We start from the raw sequence: 27,037 nt of genomic DNA on the forward strand, positions 1-27,037 counted from the left end.
GACTGTAATGTAACAAATGCTTTCTAGTGACTCGAGAAAAATCTTTTCAACTCTGCGGGTACAAGTTTTATAACGATAAGAATCAAGCTTTGGAAACGTGAAGAAAAGAATATCCTAACAAGAAAAAAAGCGTTATCGAAACGTTTAGTGCCTCAATTAATTCCAACGTTAAAAAGGTTATCCGCCGAGGTTGAGGAATCAGGAAGCGTTAACATCTGCAATTCCGTTTATCCGCTATTAAACAGCAAAAAGGAGATAGAAGAAAAAAAAAAGGAAAAATATCACATCTTTTCTTTACAATTCTCCGGTTACTAACGAGATAAAAAAGAGAAGAATATTTCGTCCCTTTCGCCGTTTCGTTCGAGAGTGAAAAATGATAATCCCCGTTCTCTTCGAGAGGTGCAGAGTCGATACAGGAACAAGCGGAGCGGTGTTGGCGGGAAATTCGCCACTTTGGTTATACCGGTCTAGGGATGACGGGGTTGGCGATGGTTTCCCAATTTAACGGACCAGCACCTGCAATACCTATTATAACATAATTATATAGAACGGTATACGGGGTGTGTATGTGTCCCCGATGTGCAGCGCGGCAATCGCGAGGCTTCGCCCGGTCCTCCGGATCCGGAGGGTGCCGGGGGTGAGTTTTAGTTCGCTGATTCGTCGGCAGGGATCCCTCGGCAAGACGGGGTTGCGCGTGCCAAAGGCGAACAGTCCGCTTCTGGCTTTCGCGTACGCACGGTGACGACATCGCGTTTCGAAATAATCGCGCGAAAACCGGTCGTCGCGAAAAACTGCATTCGCGATAAGGAATCCCAGCCAACTTGAAATACGTATCGGGGGTAGAAAAATTATACCGGTACAAATAGCCTCTAGGAAAAAACATTTTTGACAACATTTTTTTCTCCTGTTAAGGTGGTTGGACCGAGGCCTTCGAGGGTAGAAAAGTAATTATCGGAATCGCGAAATAGACATATAAATTAGTTAAAAAAAACATAAAAAAACACACGTGGTGATCAGCTTTATCCGGCGAAGTTTTGCGCTTGTGTGGCGGTTTTGACGGTTGAATCTTAATCCTGGAATGGAGAGAAAGCGGGACGAATGCTGGAGAGAAGTAGTGAAGAGCGATTAAAATTCAACTCGTTTAATCGCGTGTATACTTTAGTTTCCGCGGTAAAACGCCGCCCCGGATCCCCGTCCTCCTCGTATAATTTGTTTACGTCAGGTTATAACTCCCGTTTAAAGTAGCGAAACTTTCTCACGTGCTGCTGCAGTGCTTAAGGTTCCCGGGGTTCTCGCTGCATTCCCGATTCTCCCGCTCGCTCCGTCTTTTTGTTCTTTATTTCAGCCCATCAGGATCGCCTTATTCAAATTTCTCTTCGATCGAACCGCGTCAAAAATGCGAAGACACGGATGGACAATCAATCACTAAGTGGATAACGGAACCGGTCAATATTGAAAGCTTAGTGTCGTACAGGTGAAAAGCGATAACGGCGAGTCGGATGAAATTTTGCCGGAAGATTTTTTCTCCCCTTCCGACACGTGCGTTTTTCGCTTTAAAATTCGTTCTCTTCCGAGTTCGGGTTTCGGTCTCAGACCGTCGATAAATTTCAATAGTTCCGGGCGATTTGTTTCCGAATCAATTGGGCGGCGCGAAACATTTCTTCCGTCAAAAGTTACACACACGCGTCTCTCGGAGCTGAGTTAGCCCGTCGTTAATAGGACGTGCAAATCTCCTCGGGCTAATCTTTCTCTATTTCTTTCTCTTTCTCTTTATATTTATCCTTCTCCACCTCAGCCCGTGAATTTCAGCCAAACGTCGTTACGGCGATAAATATCAAATGAAATGGAATCGAAGGTGACAGGAGCTGATGAACGTGGTGAATACTCGAGATTGCAATTATCAGCCGATTTCATAACACCGGAATAAAAAAATTGCGAGTCAGTATCTTCGTGAAAATGAATCAAGTGACTCGAATCCTTAGTTCGGTCGTCTCGTTAGATGCCTTTTTTTCAAATCCAGCGATTCCCGGAGTCGTTGTAGATTTATGTTAGAACATAGATAAGCCACTCGCAGCTTTATTCGCTGCTCGTTTTTCGCTGATTGCAAATGATCTCTCGTAATCTCTGTCCCCTTTTTTTGCCGCAATTAACTGCCCCAGTCTTCCGTTTCTTTTTTTTTATCGTCTCCTCTTTCGCAATCTCTCCGAGTTTCCCTTTTCGCATTGCATTGTACCGTCCGCTACTACGAGGTTGATTTTTTACGATCGAGTGAACGGGGATAGAGATTAAACGGCGACAAGGAATCGCGATGGCCGTTAAAACGTGTGCACCATATTTCTGATTTTTTTTTATTTATAATTTTTAATTTCTTTTCCTACAATCCCTGCTCTTTCTCTTCTTGCTCGCGTAATAATTTTCACTCGACGATAATGACGTCACTTGGGGACGCAGACAAAAGAGCACCGACTACGGGAACAAAGTGAAAAAGTTGGCAAATAGAAATAATAAAGGAAATGCAAAGCTGGCGCGAGCACTGCAGCTGTCGGTATACCTGCGGTGCATCTAATATACTTGGAACATTCAGAAACTCAAGGTGAAGGGGGTTGGTTCTGTTCGTTCGGGCGCGAATCGTGGTCGTGCTCAAGTTTTAATTAGTACTTGAAAAGAAGGGCGAGCGCTGGAGAGGGAGAGAGAGGAAGGGAGAAAGAAGACGGGGACCCGTAAAGACGAAGAGAGATTTTAATCACCGCGCAATCTACAAGCCGTATCGGAGAAAATTATAAAAGTAGAAACGTCACCGCTACGATTTTCGGACGATGGAAATACGATTTTCATCGAACATCGCGTCTACCCGTGTACCGTAAAAATACAGACGTGTATCCATGTATCTGAGACGATGCCCGATCACGTACTCGATCGGGGTTTACGTACCCCATAAATAGTAAGTCTACGGTGGAAAATATCGGGCCGATCTGAAAAGCGGCGCTTCGACTTACCGCTGAATTTTTCACTTCTCAGGATCACTCTCATTTCTTATTCGACGGAGCATCATATCGATCTGACTCATTTCCTGTTTTTTCAAATTTTTTCCCCCCCATACATTCGAGAAGATTGAAATTGGATTTGTGGCGGGCGATTAAAGTAACGAGGATTCCCCGCGGATCCGTGAACCCGTTGAGATTGCCTCAGCTAGCTTGTCTATTTTTGCCAATTTCACATCACCGGTGATAATCTACCGTCAATAAAATATCCCCGGTTGAAATTCGACGCGATCTTGATTAGCCGGGGAATAATCGGTCGCTGTATTTTCATATTTCCGTAACGAAATAAATAAAAGTTTGAACGCAACTGATATATTATTATTACTTATCACCACTTTCCTGGTTATTTGATTGACATATTCACGTCTGCGATACGATGGACGGTGAGTTTAAACGATGACGATATTTCCACACCGGGTGCGGAGTGCGAATAAATAGATAAATGAATGAAAGCGGGTGAGAGGAGAAAAAAGAGAGTAATAAAAATAAAATAAAAAGTTCTCGACCCCTCGCGCGTGTGCGGCCAACTCCGAAATAGGGTAGAACGGAATTTGAAACAAATTAGCTAACGAGATCCACTCGCAGAGATCAAAGGGGAACTGCTGCAGGTTTTTACCGGCCAAACGTTTTAGGGGCGGCTGTGAATTCGGCAGCTGGTCATCCCCGTTGTGTAGCATCGGAAGAAAGGAAAATAAACGAATACGATTGAGGAGAAAAAAGGCTCGAAATCGAAATTGGGAGAAAAAGGAAATCAAGCTTCGTCGATATCCAATCGAATTCTCGGTCGTATGAATTATTTTGGTTTTGAAACCGGGATTTTTACTCACTCTCTTTCTCCCTGCCTCGCTTTTTACTCGGCAACCTCGTCACCCGTAAGAATTCATTCGAGCGAAATAAGAAAGAGGAAAATAAAGAAATAAAGAATGACAGAGAGGAAGAAAGAAAGAGCCTCAGATCGGGGAGCGATGAATCAGACCACTTATTACCCCGTGTACATAAAGAAAGTCTTTCTCGTTTCCCTCCTCGCTGACTGTTAAAACAACATTTTTGGTAGCAGATCGGATTGGCCCGAGCCCGAGCTCATTTCTTGTCTTGGAAATACGACGTTGGGTATATACGCCAAGCCACCCTCATAAATTCTCTAGCTTTTCCCTTATTAATGCCTCCCGGGTTGTCAGGGTCGTTGTCGCCCCCCTCGCCCTTCCGAAACTGGTCCGTCAATCCTTTTATTCTTATTTTTCCTCGCTGTCTCGCTGCGCCAACAACAGGTGAAATCAGGGCGCGTGGCGTTTCGGGGATTAATTAATCCGAGACGTGATAGCACTGATCCAAATACCGGAGAGAGCGGCTTGTTTCCTTATTCTTACTTCAATAACAGACGTTTCAACGATGCCGACTCTCGAATTCCACATTTCTTACAATTTACGTGCATTGCGAAAATTTTCAATCACAGATATTCGACGTTACATTTAGCACGGTAAATTAGTTCATACAATTGGTCAAGATACAAAATTATTATCGGACAAAGAAACGCGTAATTCTCTTTCATCATTATCTAAAATACATTTTTATCCACATCGAAACAGAATCCTATCTTGTACTAAAAGCCTCGAGTGTTTTCCTGTTCGCTAAATGTTCGCCGAGCTTGAATCGGGCAGATTTACATACAGACACGTGGGTATAATTGTACTATAAGGTGAAGAGCAACAATCGGCCGGCGTTGATCGCCGTTTCGTTGATACGGTTCGGATTGCAGCCGGGCTGGAGGCGAGGCGAAGCTAAATGTTCAAGGGGTGGGTTTTAGCACTGAATCGGCCAAGTGCCGGCGGTTATATCGCCACTGCGCATTCATAATGTCGATAATATCCCCGGTTACGGGGGCATGTATGCATAATCCGTTTCATCGCGTTGCGGGAATTTGTAACGGTACGACTGCATTGCGTATAAAATTTTTAAACGCGAGTACGAACATAAGTAAAAAACAAAATGAAATAATAAAAAAGAGAATAACCACGAAACAGGAGGGAATAAAGATAAAGATAAATAACATCCGTCTCCCTCGAGCTTGCAAAGTGAGCTTCTTCGTCCCGGAACTCGGGTCGGATCAGGCATTTTTACGCGTCTCTCGTTGTCCCCGAGCTTGCATTAGCGAGGCTGAAGCTCGAGCTTAGGGATTTTTAATAGCTCAGGTAATCCTCGACCTCGGGCTGCAGGTGCTCGTTTCAATTCTTTCGTATTTCATCTTCCCTTCTCTTCTCTCGCCGAGAACTCGAGGCGCGTTGTCACCGGCTCGGCATTGTTCAAACTTTTCCAAAAACGTGATTTTGAAAATGAATAAATTTAGCGAACGGTGAATTACGAAGAAAGGTAAGAGGTCAAAGCTTCGTAAGACGCGAAAAATAAGACGCGAACAACTGTTTTCCGCGTCAGGATAAATCTCCGCCTGTCGTTTTCAGCGCAATTTCCTTCCCTGCGATTCCGCAGCTGTGAGCTGCAGAGCCGCTCGTAAAACTTGCCAATTTGTGTAGGCCTGTTAACCGCGTAAGTGAGTCGCATGGGAATGCACCGGAGTGCAGCCGGCGGTCGAGGGTTGCGTTAAAAATAGATAATCCGATTCGCGTAATCAAGTTATCGAGTTTTATTGAGTTTGACCAGCCGCCTCCGCGTGTTGCCTCGGGTTGTCCCGGACTCGCACTTCCGTCACACAATTCCTGCACAACGCCACTGCGGTGCCTGCGCGCATCGCAAGCTTGCAAGCACGAAACTGCCTTTAACTCGGTGTTTCCTCCGACTGAGAGCGAAAATTTTCACCGTATACGATAAACGGAACTTAAACGTACCGTTTCTCATGATTTCAACTTGCGGTTAAATTCCCGCAAATATACCGTATACGTAAAATACGCGGAAGATCGCCTTGCTGAAATTGTTAAACGGTGAAGTTCGAAACGCGCGGTCCCGAACAGTTCTGCACAGGTGTGGCTGAAAGGCGTGACGAGTAGCGAGGTAAATTGGAACACTGAAATTACCGGCATATGAAATATGCAGGCTAGAATTGAATGCGGAATCCCCCGGTTTTAATGTTAAATAATTCAACACCGCCAATCGGTGAATTATACGAAATACCGTTCGAGCGTATCCCGTGCAGCTCCGACACCTGCCCCACACCCTCGTTTCCGGAAATCGATAATATATTTTCCGTACGCACATACAGGTAGTTTAGTAATTAATCGCGCGGTCAGAATACTCGGATAATGAAATCGAGTGCCGTGAAGTGAGAGAGAAAAAAGAATAAAATAAAAAAATGAAGAAGCAAAAGCGGGAGAAATATATACCTAATTAGCGTTTGGCAAAGGGTGTATTCACCTCCTGCTTCGTAATAGCTAGTCAAATTGACCGTCAACTTCCGCCCGGCACTTGACCTTAGACTCTGATAATTTTGGTCTAACATCGAGGCGGGCTTTCCGTTTGTTAGCAAAGGGTCAAAGTGGAACGGATGGACGTCGCGTGGGGGGTTTGAGGGTATGGAAAATGTGGAAGGTAGCCGAGCTAGGCTCGGACGAAAACTGAGCGATTGACCCAATTCTAGCCACGAATTCAGCCGCCCCTGAAACCCTGAAAAACCTACTTGTTGTAATTTCCTTCGAGAAAGCTACTCGAGTACGACAATTTTAAAAAATATGCGTATTTTCGTCCCGTCGCTGCGTCGAAAGGAGTGAAGGTTGAAGATTCGAGTGCTCTTTTCGTCGGCGATGGTCAATTTTCGATAATAGGCTGTAAGCTGGAAATTGTCCTTGAGATTTCTGTTCATCGTTATGCGAAGTAGGTAACTCAATGACCGTCTCCTTGACTCGCCGCGAATCATAACTGAGATCAAATATGATTTTGTATCACGTATAGATTCGTTTCGCCGGGTTGATTTCCTTGATCGAGGTTGTGATAATTAATCAAACTCCAATTTTCAACTTTGACCGATTCCAATATTGTATAAGCCTCCGAGGAAAGTCTTGACGTTCACTTGACAAATCCCTTTTGTCGTGAACTCTGACGAAGGTTCATTGCTGGGCGAGTTTCGAGCAGGATTATGTAAGAACCATTTGGGATTTTTCTTTTCCTCGTCTTACACAGGAATTTTATCCAAGTTGTCGAGTTTTCGGTAGACGAGAGAGCGCCTTATTTCAACCTCAAATATATATTATAGAAAAGTTTTCCGACACACGCATTCCCATCGAATACTCAATGTTTTTGAGATCAGATCGTTTTTCAGATATTCAGAATAAAATTCCGTTCCCGTTTCTATGCAAAATTAGCATCAAATTAGAGCAAATCATTTTAAAATTGAGATGAAATTAAAAAAAATAATCTTCGAGGTCCTCGGTCCCCGTAACTTAAATGTACCAGCCGCGGATATAATCAAGCCTTGCTAATTTCACGTTATCAACAGAACACCGTGCGGAGGGCAATTAATTCGGGATAATCGTAAACGAAAGAAGAAGGTGGAAGAGAAATAAGAACCTGTTAAAACACTCTCGAGGTGTAAATAAGCTCAGGATACAGCTCCAGGCTCGTCGAGAGTACATAGACGTACATATACATATATACATAGGTATGTACACGGGAGATTAAAGAGTAGAAGCGGGTCGAAAGTTGGGGAAAAGTTTACAGTGAAAGTACCGAGCATGCGGGAATCCGCGTCAAGCGATGACCGGCTCGGTGCCGAAGGACACGTTTAGAGCCGTTTAAAGTTATAACCGACGGAATAAAAAAAGCTGCGAGCCTAGAGCTTACCGCTATTTTCCGTGGGTCCCAAAAGAGTGAAAAGTGACCGTCCCTCTTTCCGCGTAAAACAGGATGAAAAAATGATGTGCTTTAAATGCGGGGGTTCGATTAGTTCGGAACTGGGTTAAAAACTGTGGTAAAAAGGAGAGAAAAATTTCAAACGAAAAATCCCGCCAGTCCGAGAAGCTTGCAACTTCGAATAAGGGATGGAAAAAAACGTGGCTATTTTACCTGACACCTAGAACGGGTCCTGAGGGATCTCGACGCTGCAGGAAGCTGGAAGACGGACTCTTGTAGGAAAAAGGGAGACGAGGCCAAGGAGGAGTCCAGAGATGTGCTGCTCCGGCGAAGGGCCCGCTGGCTCTGGAGGGTCAAACATGACCCGATGCGGCGTCGTTTGCGGCCTGGCTGCCCTCGCCGCCCTGACAACGGCGCTCCTTGGACCGGCTTGGCTCCACACCGAGGAACGTCTCTTCGTTCCGAATTTACCCCAGACCTTTGCAGCCTCCGTAACGGTCCGATTCAAGCTCGGTCTCTTCAGAGCTTGCCCGAGTATCGTCAAGCCCGCAAATTTGACCGCCGGTAAGTCGTCTCTTGTATCAATGATTATTGTTTGATCGCAGGCGAATGGGAACCTGGTACTATTATATTATCGATTGAAATTGAAAGTAAAAAATCTGTAATAAATTCAAGGACAATTCCAGGTTATTTAAGGACATTAAAGATAGAGTATTTCCAGGACACTAGAAATATTCAAGGGTAGTTGGATTCCAGGACTTTTGAAGGATGAGTAACATTTAGGGACATTTTCAGGACCTCTGGACACCATTTTACAGCTTTGGGTGTTGAGCTGTACTTTCACCTTCGTCACTTACAGCTTACTTTAATTGGTATGACCTTTGCGATATTCGCCAAGCGTGGCAGTGAAAATGTGCCTGATGAATTACCGTTAATTGACTGTCGAAGCACTTCGAGGCTTTACGTTATAATTAGCACAAATAAGCTTACAGTCTTAGAAACGTGATGAAAATCTTCAGATATTTGATTATTTTATACTTGAGGTATACTTCTGCGATGAGAAAGAAGGTTTCCAGTTTTCGTGCGATTTTTTTTCACAATGAAACAAGCACCGGAAACAAGAAAATAGTCGAGATTTTAATAACGTATTACCGATCGTGATTACTATTAAAAAAATACCTTACCAGGAACGTTTTAATATTACTAATAAAATTTCCAGCAATTTTTCAACGTGACTGAGAGTTGAGATACGGCGAAATTAAGATATCAAAAACAGATACCTAGTCTTAAAAGTTTGTTCTTATTGAAAGTAGATTAATTCAACAAGTCTGTCTATATACTTAAGTAAATCCGTGCAGTACGTGAAGATTCCTCAAAAGAAACGTACGCAGTACGATTGTTGGTGGTTAGGCCGTGCAGAACAGAAAGATAAAAAAAATAAAAAAAAAAAAAACAGATAAATTTAAAGCTCGGTAGATTTTTCCGAGCAGCGACACCGTGTTGAATTCCTTTAATACAAACATCGTCAGGGGAAAACGACACGTTTCGTTTCGTGTAACTGTCCATGCAGGATCGGGGCGGGCAGGGAGAGAGCTAATCTCATCCTCGCGGCCACGTTTGTTTTGCTCAACTTTTTCTTGTTTGGCGCAACGGCGAAAGGGGAGGGGGGGGGGGGGGGGGAAGTCGGGGATTTGGGGAAATTTCACGGGGTAGAGAAAAGGCAGCCGAAGCCGGGGGCGAAAGGTAAAAGGTGAAATACAAAAATGACGAGATACGTAAAAACAAATGTCGTTGTAGTCAGTGGGGGGGCGCATACAAGCCACGGAGCCTCGGCTCAGACGATGACAGCGTATTTTTCTCCCCCTTTCACCCTTCGCCACCCCTTCCTCATCCCCGTTCTCTTGCTTGCGGGATCTCGCAGCGCTCAGACTGCTTCCAGCCCCCGCGGAAGCTTTTATTTTCGCTCTTTGACCGCCCGGCCAGTTCGCCGGGACAGGTATAAAGATATTTTCTGATCAACCTCGCGCAGCAGCGATCTTTCGTTTTCTCTCAATTTCCTACCTCCGGTTAGCGATGCCCCTCTACTTCCGTCCAGCTGCTCCTCTTTATTCCCTTTACGATTATCCTTTCCCATAATGGTAGGAGGAAGAATTCCCATGTACCGTATTCTTGTATAAGCGAGTCACCAAACAAAGCTTCGGCAAAGCCGAACACCGATCTAACAGTGGACGGAAAATTTGACGGACTCGACACGCTGTCAAGGTCGAGAGTGAATTCAGACCACTTTTCGGCGTTAATTGCAAGGCAGTTGCGTAATCGAGTTTAGCAGAGTTTCAAAGCTTAAGCAGAGGGCTGCGATCATCGCGAGCGGTCCGAGCTTACAACTTTTATTCCATTCCCCTTCCGGCAAGTTCCGATTCGCTAAAGTAGCAATCTCTTGTTTCCTTTATTCCTAAACTTTTCCATCTCTGTTTTGTCTCGTTTTTTTTTTTGGTTTTTTTTTTCTCCACCCTCCTTCTCCGCCTCCTCGGTCCATCTTCCGCAGGAAGAATGAGGGCAGTTAGAGTAAGAAACTCCTCTGCTCGTTCCGTGACGTTCCTGCATTGTGTATCCGGGTCCAGGTGGAGGTGAATTCTCCGTCTTCTCGGGCGGACCGCGGATTAATTTAAGACACCAGCGAGCAGTGGCTCGCCGGTCAAATTGATTATGCAGCCTCCCCAGAGGGCAGGAGGGGGGGGGGGGGGGGGAGGAGGGGGGCAGAAGAAATCTTGCTTACAATTTGGCGGAGCGAATAATTTTCATAACAACGTCGTAATTATGAAAACCTCGGTCGCGTCACGCGTGTCGCAAGCACAAGCTCAAGAAGACGTCGCTAATTAGGGAGAACGCAAGCGCTTGACGCCGGGTATTTTAGTATAATTAGACGATTTCGGTAACTCGTGTAATTAACACGAATAGAGAGCGTTCGTCGAAGCGACGACGTTGCAGGGCGTTGTTTCACTCGTAGCCCGACTTTCATCGCCCTCGGCTGATGTTGTAGGTACTCTACGGGAAAAATTGCGCCTTCACTCCCTCCCTCCCCCCCCCCCCCGGAGTTTCGTAAACCTCGGGCGTGCAAAATTTTCCAAGCACAAATTTCCGCCCCTCCCGCCCCCCTTTCCTTAAAACCCTCTTCGTCGCTTCTCTCGAGCTATGCTAAATCCGCAAGTTTCTTCACGAGGGTGGTTTAACGCGCGCGCTTTGTTGATCTTCCCGTTATTTCCCCGGGGCCAAAGTGGTTTTGTACAGATCTCCGTACCTGCAGCATCACCGAGCGATTGCGCGATTTGTCAACGAATGACAAATTGCTTCGCTCGCTCTTCGCTTCTACCAAGAAAATGTGATAAATTATTTATAGATGCAGAAACAGCGGTGACCAAATTAAGAAAATTCAATGAAGTTGAATTATCCGAGCACACGGACGACGTTCGCACACCGTTCGATATCACCTTTCTATATACCCTTGTGGAAAGTTTACCGGATGGTGTTTCGCTGGCCAGGATTCTCGGGGGACTTCCTGCTGCCCGACGGCGAAGACGCGGAGGCGCTATGTTTGGGATTCCTGAAAACCCCACGGGACATGTTTCTTTCGGCTGTCAAGAGGCGAAAAGTTTATTCGATCCTCCAAGTTCTCTTGCAGCGGGACTCGGTCAGCGGCCAAAGAAATCTCGGACAATTAGTATCGATCGGAAATTACTGATCTCGAAAGATCAGCGTTCAAAGTTCGAGTCGTCGCTCCGTGGAATGGAGGACAATAAAGAAAACACGTCATACATCCTGTTTTTTCACATTATTCACTTATCATCGCCGATTTACTGATTCTGACCAAGCTTCGCAGGATTTCGGGAAAACTTCGTTTTTTATGATCACATTTTATGTCGACCTGACCCAAGCGTGTTATTCGGCTAGTGCACAGACGACAAAACCATTAATCTCTCTCACCACCACCCCCCTCGTATCGATGGAAGAAACAATTTATTTGTAACTCATAATTCTTTCCCTGATCGTGACAATTTGACAGCGTAATGAATTTTTTTTTTTCTTTTTTTTTTTTTGAATCGATTCGTGCATGCGTGGGAATTTTTTTTTATTAGTTCAGTTCGACAGTCCTCGAACCCTTCCGTCACACACGTAAAGCTCTGCGCGATTATTTCGTTAATCCGTCTACAGCAATGATTTTCTGAATTCACATTGAAAATAAAACTCGTTTTTTTTTTGTAATTCGTCACTGATTCTCCATTCAGCATGGAGGACTTGTTAAAGTTTTCGTGACAAATCTTACTCAAGGATTAAAAATGTACGGGTGGCTCGGTAAAATATACACATGTACCTAGTTTTCGAATTCGTTTTTCCGTTGAACTGGAGAACGTTATTTGAAATAAAAAAAATAGATAAAAAAAATTTAACAACGAAGGTCTGCAAATCCTAGTATTCATTTTCGTCTAATTCTGAACGATGTCAAAGGTGATAAAGTAAAACAATTGAATCCGGACAGGCTGGGGGTTTAGTTTGAAAACAACCGCAGGGTAGGAGAGAAATACGAGGAGATCGAAGTAATGGCCGCAAAGCCTTTCAGACCTCTCGTCTTTCCTCCAGCGTTTGCTGGCTTGCTCTTCTATCTTTCCTTCCGTTCCTTTTTTTTTTTCTTTTTTTACGGCTCCCGAATCCCGCCCAGAGCTCTGTTAGCTTTCATTTCCTTTTTACTCTCGACGCCCTCGAGCCTATAAGCATCTTCTGTTCTAATCAGCCCGGACTTAAGCCAATTAAACGCGTAGCTGTGGATAAAAGAAGAAGAAGAAGAAGAATCGGAGAGCATATATTCTCCGTTTGATTACCGAATAGGAACAATAGCTGATTTTGATATAGCGTGGTAGAAAGTTATCGAGAAGAGGGTTAAATTCCGCTACGACTTCATCATCTATCATTTTTCCTATCATTTGAAAATTTGTGGAAAACTTGATTATTGAACTCAGGATGCGGAGGATTTTCACAAACGACTGTCTTTTACAGTGAGAGCTGTCAGAGTGAATATAACCTGCAGGGCCCAGAGCTTGTACAAAATATGCAGAAATAGCCTGACGGGGAACCTGAGTAAAAGTTTTCGTCGTTTCAAACGAGAAGGACGTTCGTAAAGGAAAGCAGGACTTGTCGCCGTGAGCAACTGGGCGTCTGAAATATTAATAAATAAAATTTCGAAACTTTTGAAATCCAGGTACACACACCGCTACCCGTCAGAGAGAGAGAGAGAGAGGGAGAAAAAAAAAGTGGCGAAGTGTACGGGTACAGCATTTTCTCTTTTTCTCTCTATCCGAACAATTCGAAAAGTTATTCGCAGAAGCATGGAATGAAAACAACAGCAAAATACTTTCAAACAAAGAAGAGAGAGGTTCCTAGCTCTCTTTTTTCTTCCCACCTCTCTTCTTCTCTTTCGACGTGACACCGGTGTCAGAAAGGAACGGGAATGAGGGAAGAAAATCGATCTGTTCCTCCTGGTCAGATGCTCACCACCGCATCCGGTTGTTTCTTGCACCGGAAACCAGAAACGAAAAATAGCGATTCCAAGTTTCCATTAACTTCGAATCTGCACTTCCACAGCTGAATTTCGCGGTCAGCTTTTCTTCTCGACAGATTTTCGTTTCCTAGTTTCAAAACCAGACTTCTCTTATTCGCTTACTTCCGACCAACAGTCGGGGAAGAAAATATTCGAATTATACAAACTTGTAGCATTGTGTTGTAGATCTCCGAGAGGATTATAACGAGTTTTGATTAGCTGTGTTTAAAGAAGACTTTGGCTGGATTGAGTCGTGATTTTTCCACGCTTCAATAGCCTTCGGAGTAGGTTTAAGTACGGATTATTGATCAAGGACAGCGCGTCCTGATTTCGCGTAAAAATTATCGGACGATGAGAAACCGGTCGTAAACTCGAATTTTATTTCCCAATGCAGAATATCGTTATTGCAGAAAGAAGTGTTACCCGCGGGGAAACGACAACAGCGATAATAACGACAATAAAATTGTCGTTCTACACTAAAACTCGATTTCAAATCCTGTTTAATGTTGTTTCATAGCTTAGCCCGATTTGCGACTCGAGGACACTTTCATTCGCAACGTCACACTTTTCGCTATCTGATTTCTACAATTTTTTTTAATAAAACTTTATTCAATTCGGATACCGGAATGCGCTGTAAATGCATTCTTTGTGCACCCAGAGAAAATCCGTGGTTGGTTCAAAGCAAGTCTGAACAGGGTCTTTTCAATTTTCAAAAAAAAAAAAAAAAATCGTGACATGTATTTCAAATGACGAAAAAACAAATTTGTTCTTACACCTTTGTTTTCTTGTTCTTGTTTCGATGTAAGAAACTCGGGTTTTCAGATATCAAAAACATATGTATGCAACAAAAGCGACAGGAACCACCTTTCCGATTATCTTTTCGAAAAATATCCCAATGCAGCCAAGAAAATGAGGAAAACATATTTAGAAGTTGAAAAATAATGACTCATTGGGTCCAATTTCAGTTTTTCAATTATTGCGAGGCCGCACATGATGCGACGTACTAATTAACAATATTCAATTGTTTCAAACATTGAACTAGAACTTCAATCTGTAGCACTGCTCGTTCCGATACTTATCTAGCGGCGGAGGCACGAGCCATGTGACAACGAGGACACCTTTTTCCTCAGCAACAAAATAAGGGAACTTTGCTCGGAGCTTTTCCCCCGTGAAATTGCATTGCTTCCCATATCGCGGAGGAATTGAACGGGAAAACTGCAGCGTGCGATCAACTCGCTAATTCCGACTCCTACGGGCATCATCAACACCGATTCAACCTCGTCTCTGCAGGTATTTCGGGGGCGGGGGATGTTGTAGCGAGAAAAGCTCAGCTTTTATTCGGTCAATTTGCTCCGTGTCCTCTTTTCCCTTTCTTTCCCTCCGCTCGCCATGGTTTCGGCGTCACGGCGAGCTATTAACGTTAAATTTCATCGGCTAGCTTTTAGCACTTAGCGGAACGAGCTTATCGCCGCCGGGATTATTCAAATTTTTATTTGTCCAACACTGGCGGAGACCCGTTCGACTAGCTAAAGTCCGACCCGAACCTCACTGGCAGATCCGCTTTTTCCTCTTCAATCCGAATAAAATCTCGACTAGAAAGCAGCATTCAAACGACCCTCTTACACCGAGTGAAGGGTGGAAGAGAATCCCAGATTTCGAAACAAGGGATGCGATCGCCGTCGCGATAAGGGATCATCGCGGAACTAAGGAACGCGGATATGTGGCTGCAATACGACAAGTCCTGCAGGATCGGATGGGAAGCCGACATTTTTTGCGGACACATTCCCCCGTCAGGAACAAGGCGCCAGGCGTTAAAACCCTCGCTCCGCGCGTCTGCGAAACTTTTTTTTAACGATCTTCAAACACCGCCGTCTGCTACTTTAGGCACCATAAAATTGGACGGTTCCCATTTCACAGGCTTATCGACGATTGTAAACTGTGTCCCATTCTATTCGTAACACTGCAGAGACAGAGTTTGCAAGCCAGGCTTTACAGTTTTCGAATGTAATTTCCTGCTTTCGTAAGTTTTTTAACATTCGTAATAATAATACTCGTTGTAAAATATTTTTTTCCTGAATCCGAAATGTACATTGTCTCATCTAACTTCACTATCATTGGCGCAAGTAACACGACTGGAGATCTTTTGAACGGTCTCTTGCTGACTTTTGATTCGCGGTGTTTCACCAGATCCAGCGATACAGCGAAAAATGTACTGCAGGGCAGCGGAAAAGCTCTATGTCCACTTTTCTTATCCCAAAACACGACGATTTGCTCAGTAATTTCCTCCGTGAGTCCGATAAATTTTCATCACCTTAATGTGTAGCAGCCCTTATTTTTCCCCCCCGAGCGAAGATTGAGATCGAGGATCCAGAATTTCGTTTTCGAGTTTTAGTACCTGTGGCTCGTTACGGGGTTGGAGTTCGTTCAGGTTCCTCGGACGCACGTAAGGACATTTTCGCAAATGATCCGGGCGCTCCGGGAATTCGTCGGTAGCGAAGTAGCTGCAATTTTCACTCCGATCATTGATATTCCGGGGCGAGCAGGCTGGCTCTGTCTTTCTCGAAATTTATTCGGAATTAATACTGTTCTTGCGTGTTTAACATTTATCCTCCAAAAAAGTTCTCCGTCTCTCTCAGCCGGCGCTCGTCGCGACGTCTAGGCTCGGAATTTTAAGCAACCGATTTCGGAAATTAGGAAGATTTGATCAGCCGCTTGAATTACAAATAACCCCATTACCGCTCCCGCATCCCCTGTTCCTCAAACCCTCCGCTTAATTTACCCTTCGAATTTCCGATCGGCTCAGCTGTTCTCCACGAAAATGGAGACCCGTTGTCTCTCGCTAAAAATCATCACCCACGATGAAAACAGCTCGTCTTTTCACGTCGCTGTCTTCGAGGCGTCGCGCCGTCACGGAGACAAGACCATTCGTTGCTTTCACACTTTTAATGCATTCCTCGAACGAGCTTCCGTTTTTTTCTTACACCGAGACGAGCTGGTCTCACCTCAAGTCGAGTTCTCAGAATTCATGTCATCGAAACCGAATCTTAGACGGTGATTATAATTCCTCAGGTATGGCTGAAAATCCAGATTCGAATCGACTTGAACGATTTGACTGACTGTTTTAGACGTAATCATGAAAAACTTGAACAATTTACCCAAAGAAACTTTCAAAAATGAAGTTAGACAATTCGGAATCTCGACCTACGCGGTCATTCCTCAACGTCTCCCCGACAGTATAACCTGAATTCGAGGATCACCTAATTATTCGCATTCAAGTGAACTCGGCGTTTCGTTTATATCCGCCTGTTTGTACTCGTACAGGTATATATAACGTGAGTAGCGCGGTTAACATGCAGATTATTCTGTACCGTATTTACGTTCCGAGTTCTCTCTGCAGACTCCGCCTACCAACGAAGCATTAACATAACATTAGCTGTTTGCATTAATCTGGAATACATCAGTCGGCGGAGCTGCAGAGAGCGAGTGAGAAAGAGAGAGAGAGAGAGAGAGAAAGAGAAACCGCGGCGTTTTTTCCCCCTCGAAAATCAACGAAAACGAATGCACCGCGTAGCGGTGGCCGCAAAAACAGCCAAAAGCACATCGCACGTACGCTTTTCACCCTCTTTTCTCCCCCTCACCCCACCACCGCCGCCATCGCCCCATTTGCACCGCGTAACCGTACCGCCGTGTCTTCTTCTATAGCTGCATCCTCGCTTCTGTTCCTCGCGACTCAAACGAGACTGCTAAAGCCCTCGACCGTTTCCGCTAAGCATCTTAAGTTTCCCAAGATCTGTTGTACCTTGTAGGTATATAAATTGCGGTGAGGGGAAAATTATACCCATTTCTTGCTCTGGTCGACGCTCAGACATCGTTGCTCAGGGTTGTTCGTACTTTTTCTGATCGTCATAAATTATACTGACGTTTCAAGTCCCCTGAATTTTCCCGCTATTTTGGGGTTTATATTCAAATTTTGTAATACATATACATCGCAAAGTGTGTCAAAATAACCTGTAATTTTCCAATCTTTCAGCAACCACGACGACGATCTATGGATCGAGAAAAGTCTGAGAAAACCTAATCCATCGTCCATAGTTTTTTCCCAGTATAAATCATCGATTCTTTATATACAGAAAATAATCGCATTAACGTGAGAAAAAAGATATGGTTCACTTTTCTCTTTATATGAATTTTAGTCAACATGATCGATGAAGTTTTATGTTACAGACATCGATATGATCTGTCTTCACGTTATAGTAAGAATAACGAAACAGGATATTTTTAGGAGACACGTATTACATCTCTTTTCATTATTCAGTAGTGATTTACCGCCGTTGAAGAAGTAACAGCCAGCACAAAGTAGAAACGAAGCTTCTTTGTAGATCCGTCTAAGTTTTCATCGGGGAGTCAATATTGGCTCACGCGTTTCTTGTACATTATACCTATATATATATATGTATATTCGCACGTATAGAGAAGAGAGGGAGAAAAAGGAGAATCGAGTAGCTGGAATAAAATAACTATAACAACTAAAATAATGGAATAAATGTTCCGCAGGAGGTAATTAGCCGGCGTAACACTGTTCCTCCTTCATCAGCGAGTAATTTTATCATTTCCGCAGTCTCTATCATCCCGAGGCGGGGAAGGACTAACTTTTTTCCCCAATCTAGGGCACGCGGGCGGGTGTTCGAAGGGCGTCGAACGGACGGACGCAGCCCCGTAGCAATAACCAGGTTATCGCGAAACAGATTCAGGGGTGACTCTGTAATAAGACGGGAAGGGCAAAAACAACTCCCCGCGATATGAATATGAAGAAGTAGAGAAAGAAGCCGAACTCGGGGGAGGAAATTTGGCGATCCGCGTCTCTACGTTGAATAAAGTGAAGTATAGCTAACGAGCGGAAGTGTTATCCACATTCCTACGAAAGGTCACGTAGCTCGCGCCTTTTCCTCTTTTTTTTTTCTTCTACTTCTTCTTCTTCTTCTTCTCCTTTGGGATTTAGAAATTCGACGTCGGGTGGTTTTCCCTCCACTTCTACATTTCTGCAGGGTGTGCGAATATCTTTCCCCCGAGAAATGGACCAGCCGTCGGTTCTTATCGCTTAACCTTTTCAGGGTTCAGACTTCATCTTGATCATCTTCCCACGATTCCACGACTTCCTGCCCGACGATTCCAGCCCAATTATCACTCCCACTTGTTAACCATTATAAATTGCGGGTCGAGTAGAAGAATCACTTTTGGGCTGGTCGGAATTACGATTGTTCGTATTGTAGCGTTATTCTCGCGTGCCGAAGTGCTCAAGTCAAAGGCACATTCATTCGTGTACGTACAGCACAATCGAAATTAGCGACGATTATAATTGCTGGCTAAAGCGAGCCGACGTCCCACGGTTTTACACCCTTTTGTTTGCATTTTGCTAATCTCGACGTGACGGCCCCTCCCTAATTCTATACACACACCGACTTTCACAGAACTTTTAACCAACGACTCAAACGCATGCATTTGTCGCGACGTTAAACTTCAGACTAACTCCACTTTTGGAGTGTGTAACAATTACACCGCATATTACGTATATAAACTTTTGTACGAACCCATAAAATTCGTTGTTTCCAAAATTTCTAACACTCGCCGCATAAATCTTTATCCCCGACAAAAATTCATATTTTTCGTAAGCACCTGTCATAAAATGATTTCACGGTACAAATTGCAATACCGGATGAAATTTCGCCGAAGGATCGATACTGCGCGTATAACACGAACGTACACGTATAGGGCGTTCTGCATATTGCTGGATTTTGCAGAGCGAGTGCGTATTGACGGGCGGTGCTATTTGGATTAGCATCGGCGGTGCTGTATGGCAGGGATCGTGGAGAACTGGTCTCTGATAGTCCCAGCGACCAGAGCGCAGCGTTGTTCTCCGTGTTCCGTGCAATCTGCAATCGCACCGAACCTTGTCGAGTACAGACGAGGAGGCAGATGGTGCGACTACATTTATAGCTCACACGGATCTAGGAGCAGCTTGCGCGTTATAAGCACCGTGAATTTATCCCGCTCTGCAAGCTCTTTGGAGTTGGGAATATTTCACCCGCACCGAGGGTTTATTCTCTTTGATCAAATGTAAAACCGGTGCGTCATTACGCCGGAGAGCAAAAACGGATTCTGAATTAGTGTTGATTTCTTTTTTTCTCACACCCTTCGCAGTTTTTTTCGCCCTTCTAAATTGTGCAATAAAAAAATTCCTGCGAATATCACTTTTTCGTCACATGTATAGCTGCACTGGATATTTTGGCTTTTGTTTTGGATTCTTGCGAATGATTATCCGGCTCTTTGAAATATCGATGATCGCGGTTTGATATTCTATGACCGATAGCAACACCATCGATGAATGACTTTAAATTCTAGGTACAGACTTAAATTTACGTACATAGAATGTTATTATAAGAGAAAATTCGATTTCTAAAGGCAAGTAAGTAACTCAATATCCCACTAAAAGCATCGACACACAAATCATCCCTGCCAAATTCGCGACGCGTTTATTCTCCAGAGTTTTTAGCCAAATACGCTACGGAAACCGCGTGATCCATCCGCACGTTCCGTAAGTCGATAACAGACGCGTCAATCTCGAGGAAAAATATGAAAAGTGGTTTTGTGTTTTATTTTTTATTTTTATTCTTTCTTCATTCACTTGAAACTTGGAAGCCGTTTGGTTCATCATGATTCAATTCTTTCCTTCTCGCACCAAGCCACGCGAGACATAATTTTTTTTCTCTCGTCTGGAAGAAGTTTTCAAATATTCCGGTGAGATCTTAGCGTTGAAGCTGATTCCTTCCACCACATGCGTCAGGAAAATTCCACACCTACAGGCATCAGATACAATGCAATGTAAAACGCAACGCGTCATTTTCATCTGTCACACGAACGCTGAGGCTTGTGTACCTTTTTCGATCGCGTGTGTATTTTACGCGAGCAAAGTCAGCGTCTCCGCCCGGCGTTACGTATGAAAGGATAATTTTTTTGACGCTCAGCCGGGCGCGCATATTAAAAGGTTTAATATCTCGCGGATGAATGGCGTGGCTGCAGTCCGGAGGGCGGCGGCCGTCGGGGGCTGTAATTTTATTAGAAAACGGAAATTACGAGTCGAGAGCCCCTCGGTCTTCGTTTTTCGTTTTTCGGTCTTCGGCCGTCTGCCGAGGCGACGCCTTGCAGCCGGGCAAATTTTTCCCTTCCGCCCCTCCGCGACTGGAGACTAATAAAAGCCCTTTTATCCGCCTCCGGTTTCTCTTACTTTTCTTTTCCCGTTTCGGCCGCGCTTCGTCTCTTGATCGAGAATATTTTCACCGATCAGCAGATGTTTTCGGCATCGTTTCCAGCTCAGCCTGACTCGTCTTTCTCATAAAAACGATCGGTTTATACAAATTTTATCAACATTCCCTTCTTGACCCACGCTTAACGGGTTCCCGTAAAGGCATGCTTTCCGCATAGATCTCCTTGTTGCTTTCCAAAATCACGTTTTATCGCTCCCCGAAGGCAAACCACTTCTCCTGCGGCAGAGCTATAAACACACGTTGGACGTGACGTCGGACGTGTCCTCGAACGGGATGCGAATGCCGGATTCGCTTTGCCTGAAAAAAAGCTGACCGATATATTTCTCGCGCGAAAACAAGAAACAAAAAAAAAAAAAAAATCGTCGGAAAGAAATTGTACGCGGTTAATTCTTTTGTGCTGATAATTTTCAATCGGACTCGGTGATTTAAGGCATCTTGTCAAGAGCACGTTTTCTTTAATCTGACATTGAAATTTTTAGGTGAAAAAAAAAAAAAAAATTTCTACAAGTTTTCAATCAGATTTAAATAAATTCGTGGAAAGTCGTGTCATGTACAGAAAAGAGGTTAAGAGAACGGCGGTAGAAAACCGCGGGGAAAAAGCTTGATAAATTTGTTTCTTTCTCTTTACTCTTTTAGGTAAGGAAAGAAAAACGAGAGAAGAGAAAAAAAAAAAATAAGAAAATTCCCACCGAGAGAAGGATTCAATATTTGGAGACGGCGGTTTGGCCGGGAATCGAGACGATTGATCCTAACGTAACTTTTCGGGGAAACAAATAACTGTCCGAAAAGCCGAACGCAGGCAGCGTCAGTCAGTAAAGAAAGTTCGCAATATATTTCACCGCGGCAACGCGGGGTTTATTTGCACGTTTTTTGCGATGCGTGCCGAGACGAGATCTCGGCGGGTGTGTGCATTTAATACATATTACATCGAGGCAATATCGGTGGTTAACTGTCAGGTACGGTCAGGTGGTACCGGAAGAGCCAATAAAGCCCGAATTCCGGTATATACATATACGTACGCAACGCCGGCTGATTGGCAGAACGGGAAACGTCAAGAGCGTTGGAGTAATGAAATTCCAGACACTTTCCAGGACTCCCTGATCCCCGCCCGTAAATGCCGTTCGCTCATTTTCTCAATGCAGGCGCTTCCAACAGGCCTGAGATCCAAGTTGCAGAAATCGTCTTCGCCCAGCGATCGAAACCACGTTTTGTTCCAAACGGTTTAGCCTCACTTGTTTTCGTTGGATTTTACCTTTTCACTTCTTTGCTTATCGCCCCCGATATCCACGTACGTGTAAAGCTGAATAGTTAATCGAAACGCGCGCAGATTACTGCGAGAGTAAAATTGCAACTGTAAAAATTACCGCCGCGCTCTCGGGAAAGAAATGAAATTCGAAGGAAGTAGAGAGAGAGAGAGAGAGAGAGAGAGAGAGAGCTGGATTATTGGCTTAGCGTTTATTTTATTCTTTCGTTGTTCCTCTTTCGCTTTTCTTTTCCACAGATCCGCGGGCTTAATTTGATCGAATTCCTTTCCTTCTTCCAATCTTGTTTCATTCTCATCCGCCAATTACTGTGTAGATTTCCAATTCACTTCTGTACCCATAACCCACCGAATTCAATTGTCTCACACTAACACGCACCAACCGTTTTTCCGCTAGAGTGGCCGCGTCGACTCGAACCTCTATAAATCGGCGCCGATACGTATACATATACAATATATTTACATACATATATACAAATTGAATCACCGGTATGAATATACATACATACATACATATATATACAGTATATATATATATATATTCATAACGGTGATTCAATTTCGAGCTTGAGTAATTATTGAAGTTGTACGATCGAATTTTTCCTGGAGGTTTAAACTCGCTATATCATAATTATTATCATATCTATAACCTACACGTTGTAAAATTCACTTTGGAATTTTACTTTTACTTTATCTTAAGACCGTGAAAAACTTTCACGGCTAAGCACAAAGAAATCAATTTTCGTATGGAAAGCGTAAAAAATGAACAAGTTGTGGAAAGAAGTATTGAAAGCACAAAGTTTGTTTTGCAACGTATGTAATCGAGGTCTGCGGTGGAAGCGGCTCGGCGGCAGGGTTGAAAAGAAAGAAGAGAAGACGAAGGAAAAAAAAAAAATGTAAGAGAAAAAGAGAATGAGAGGCTTAAATTGATTGTAGGTACCTCTGTAGGAAAAGTTTCGACCGTGCGTCATCTTAATTGGCTTAACGCTGACAAGTTACAGCTATGCGACAGACGTTTTTAAGTGCGAAGTTGAAATTATTACTGAATTTTTCTCACCTCGTTTTCCAACTCCTCCCGCTTCTCCGCCTTTACCTCCGACAAATACCCTTGTAGGCACATCATAAGATTTCTCTCAAACTTTTTCCGAACCCAAGGATTATAACGGACGAGAGTTTCGCTCAAGAATCATCCACAGCTGTTCGACATTACGATGCGGTTTGAATTAACTCGCGATTCAGTGGCTTGAGTGTTGAATTTACGTGAATGGAAAAAAATTTCGTTTTACTTTTTTATTGCAAACGCTTCTGGCAGCAGCGGGTAATCGAATTCTATGCGAACTGTGTTTGCACGTAGTGATTTTTATTCATTTTTTTGTCCTCCAGCTTTTCACCGAACCTTCGTCCATCATGCAGGCAAAAGAAAAGAATTTTCCTCGGTTTTATTGGCCCGCCTTGAGGTTTGAAAAAGTCTCGTTTCTTTTTTTATTTCTTCTTATTTTCACCCTTTTTTTCACCTTTTTCTCCTAACCCACGGTTATCGAGCTTGTCTTGCAAGTGTCAGAACTTTGGCGCAAGAATCCTCGACGATTCCGTTCCATACGCAGACATGGCGATTCCCCCAATGCTCAAGGTCCCGCCTTTTCCCCGAATTCCCCGGGGAGAGTTTTTCCTTAAGTTTTTTTTATTTTTATTTGCCGATATCCGCCGGACCGATTCGTTCGCACTTCCTGAATCGTCTCAGCAACGCGAATATCTGGTGTCTTTCAAATTACGTCTTTTCACTTCCAAGAGTATAAAGAAACAGACGCAACGGGGATGCAAAAGAAATTAGACGTCTCAAATTACGTCCACCGTAATTTCGAGTGACTTTTTTCACTGATAAAACTTATGGAAAAAATTTCATCACTCAGCGACAAACTCCCTGCATGACGCACAATATGCATAAAGCCCGCGAAAGCTCGTAAGCGGGCATTGTTGCCGCCGCTTTCTCGGAGCGTGGCGTCCTTTTTCGATATAAGGATGTATCTGACGTCAGGTACGGTCAGGTCGAAAAATTTTATAATAAAAAATATGTCAAGATTAAGATTCAAAAAGTGCAACCGAAGCTATCTTGAGTTGGATCTGTTTAAAAAAATTCTTACCATCTAGGCATGAATTCTATAAGTAAAAATTATTTTACCAAAAAATCTATACAGTTCATCCAAATTTAATAAAAAATAGCGCATTCTATTCATATAAATGAATGTCGTTCGAATCCTGCTACGTGAAAAAAAGTAAATTATTCCGGGCGTGTCAGTTGCTGAAGAAAAAAACCGTCATGTACAATCGTTATAAATCACGGATGATAAATTAACGATTGAAACTTAAAAAAAAAAACGCTTTTGTCTACAATTTAAATCACGACGATTTGTGGGGAGAATCTAGTCACAAATGAAACGAGCTACTGTTCATTGTACGTAGAATCGGACAAACGATACAAATTTATGGGATATAAAAACTGTAGGATAAAGTGATTTCTCTGATGTTGTTGAGGTATCTAAATGATCTCGCGTTTATCGTTGAAATTGAATGTTTAAAATTTTTTTCTACACTACGGTGACGTTTTTTTGTTTTTTAAACAAACGTAAACCAGACTGGCATCGGTGACACCTTTGTAACTTTCATGTATTGCCAAGTGTTTTCTTCGAATACCACACCTCACGTCCCATTCGACCTTAAGGATTCCCTCGAATAGTCTTGCTCTTAGAGAGGCAGCAGCAGCGGCACTTCGTCAGTCAAGTCATTAATACGGCTGAACTGGAACGCTAGGTATTGTTTGAAGTTAGTCTATTAGTTTGGCTGTGTAATTAGGGCTGTCAGGTCGAAGGCGGGAGTCGCGGCGAGGCCGGGAAAAGGGAGGGAAGATCGGGCAGCGCCTCTGTCCTCCAGGGTTCAACCTGCTCCACTGATTGATGATCCCGGGGGCGCGTGACACCCTTACAACTCCCGAAGGCGGCTGACGGGATGCCGGCGTTTTCCGGGACGCGGACCGCCGGTTGCACCGTCAGAAATTCGGCCAATCTTTGCCGTTTAACGTTCCTCCTTGTTAATTCACGGTCCGTCGTTGATTGATACTCGTGAGGTAATTAAGCGCGAGCGCTGCTCATTGGCTTTAATTGGTACCGCGTATGCGAGAAAGAGAAAAAATGTCCTCTCCTTTCGTTCGTGCATCGAATGCTCGGATGCTCGTCGTCTTGTTCGACGACTTTTATATACACCCCCGTGAAATAAACCTGCGTTTATAACACATTCCGTTTTATGTATAATTAAAGTTCGTCCCGCTGTCAGTTTCCGGGAGATCAGGGATTTCCTCTTTATACTCTCCTTTCAGCCGGAAGCGACATGTGCTTCCCCGCAAGCTTTGGGACGAAATTAATACAGCTTTGCCGCTTCGCTCGGTAAAGGAATTTATATACATTATATCTCCCCGCCCTTTACGTAATTGAAATAACTAACGCCCGTCACAAGCTGCACGCTGCACGGATATTAGTTTGTTTTTCCCTTGCTCAATTTTTACCTGGGAAATTTATATATTAATCCTGCAGCAGAAAAACGGCGAACTGCGTTGAATTTATCACGTCTGAAACGATGTGAAATTATTTTCACGCTGCTTTCGGAGTCGGAACGGTGTTGCGATAGTGGATAGAAGCTTCGTGTTTACTTGAGGCAAAAATTGAACTTTGTACAGGTGAATTTTGAAGTTCACGTTATACACATGGGTAGAAAAGATTCTCGGCACTGATCCCGGAGCGAAGGGCTTCGCTTTTCTCGTCCCGGTTAAATAAGAAAGATGCGATAGTGGTTTACCAGACTGACGTATACGAGGAAATATAGTGAAATTGAAATTGTGCCGCAGTAACACACATCTAGTGGATTGCCTGGATTCAGCTTTGCGCCGGAGATTGTTGTCTGCAACCGATGCGGGGAAAAAGTTCAAGAGAGTGCATCGCAGACAGTAACAAACAAGCAAACAAATAACATACAGACGGAGGAAAGGAACTGATCCAAACTTTACGCGAACGCTGATCCATCGTTTGATTGAATTTTTCCAATACTCGAAGTGTCTGAGTCTTCGGAGGACATCCTCGATCTCGAAAGTTGATAAAAATCGCATTTCTCAATCAACGAATGATCAGTCAGACGAATTGAACTTTACAATGTCAGCTGAACCGCGTGCATAGATTGCTCTGGAATTGAAACTCTGAAATATTCAAAGAAATTCTGTGATCGTGAAAGAGAGTTGTAAGCAAACTGTACTATCCTTATGTCTAACTATAGGTTCATTTCCTAGTTAGATCCCTCATAGGAACACAAAGAGAAGAACGTTCACCCTGCCTATCGCCATTTTGTGATACACACGTTAAAATAGAGTTTCTATCACCCTAAAACATCGACGTCTGAACAACGCTCTCAGATATTACACGAACTATGGTGCCTGCGGCGATAGTTATCGGAAGGTTATCTATCCTTCAGCCTGGTTGGCACGAGAGGTGATCTGTTCGTATGGAATGTCCGCACTCGACGCCACGTCTCTCCAGTAATTATAAACTTTGTCTTTGAGTGTACGGGGCTGGTGTGTCCATTCATCGGACGAGTAATTAGTTGGTAGTTTAACAGGGTCTCTCTCTCTCTCTCTCTCTCTCTTCGGTACGCAGCAAGTGTACACGGTATTCCTATTTGCGTAAGGTTAGCGCAGAGTGCGCCGGACCATCGCATTATATGTAGATACCAACCTATACTATACGAGAGCGAAAACTTTGTGCCTTGCTCTTTGAAGTTTCCTGACGTTATATTTCTCCCGAGAGGCGATCCTGGAGGAAAGGTTACTTTCAGATAAAAGCGTCTATAGCTGTATTGTAAATAACGAAAGGCTGCTTACTGCGCGATGAACTTGATTATTATAGGCATACAACGGAGGGCCGAGAACATAGCCGGGGCGTATTTGAATTTCCTTGCTGACTGGGAGTTACGGACGGGTTATCGGGCGATG

The 27,037-nt window shown here is 43.8% G+C and overlaps 1 protein-coding gene across 7 annotated transcripts in view; it reads left to right on the forward strand.

Annotated features, from left to right (window-relative positions):
• Positions 1–721: 721 nt before the first annotated feature.
• Positions 722–27,037, forward strand: part of LOC124175778 — a 102,452-nt gene continuing 76,136 nt past the window's right edge. For 2 of the 7 annotated variants that reach the window (XM_046556295.1, XM_046556302.1), the window contains exons 1-2: positions 722–944; positions 7,483–8,399. In XM_046556295.1, the coding sequence (XP_046412251.1) occupies positions 8,150–8,399 (250 nt within the window). In that variant the 5' untranslated portion in view covers positions 722–944; positions 7,483–8,149. Of the gene's footprint in view, positions 945–1,686; positions 1,878–2,436; positions 2,942–6,677; positions 7,125–7,482; positions 8,400–27,037 lie in introns of those variants that run through there. The other 5 variants (XM_046556296.1, XM_046556301.1, XM_046556298.1 and 2 more) reach the window with 5 other exon arrangements.

Source organism: Neodiprion fabricii, chromosome 2 (genome assembly GCF_021155785.1).
Source record: "Neodiprion fabricii isolate iyNeoFabr1 chromosome 2, iyNeoFabr1.1, whole genome shotgun sequence".
In the NCBI taxonomy this organism is placed as follows: Eukaryota; Metazoa; Arthropoda; class Insecta; order Hymenoptera; family Diprionidae; genus Neodiprion; species Neodiprion fabricii.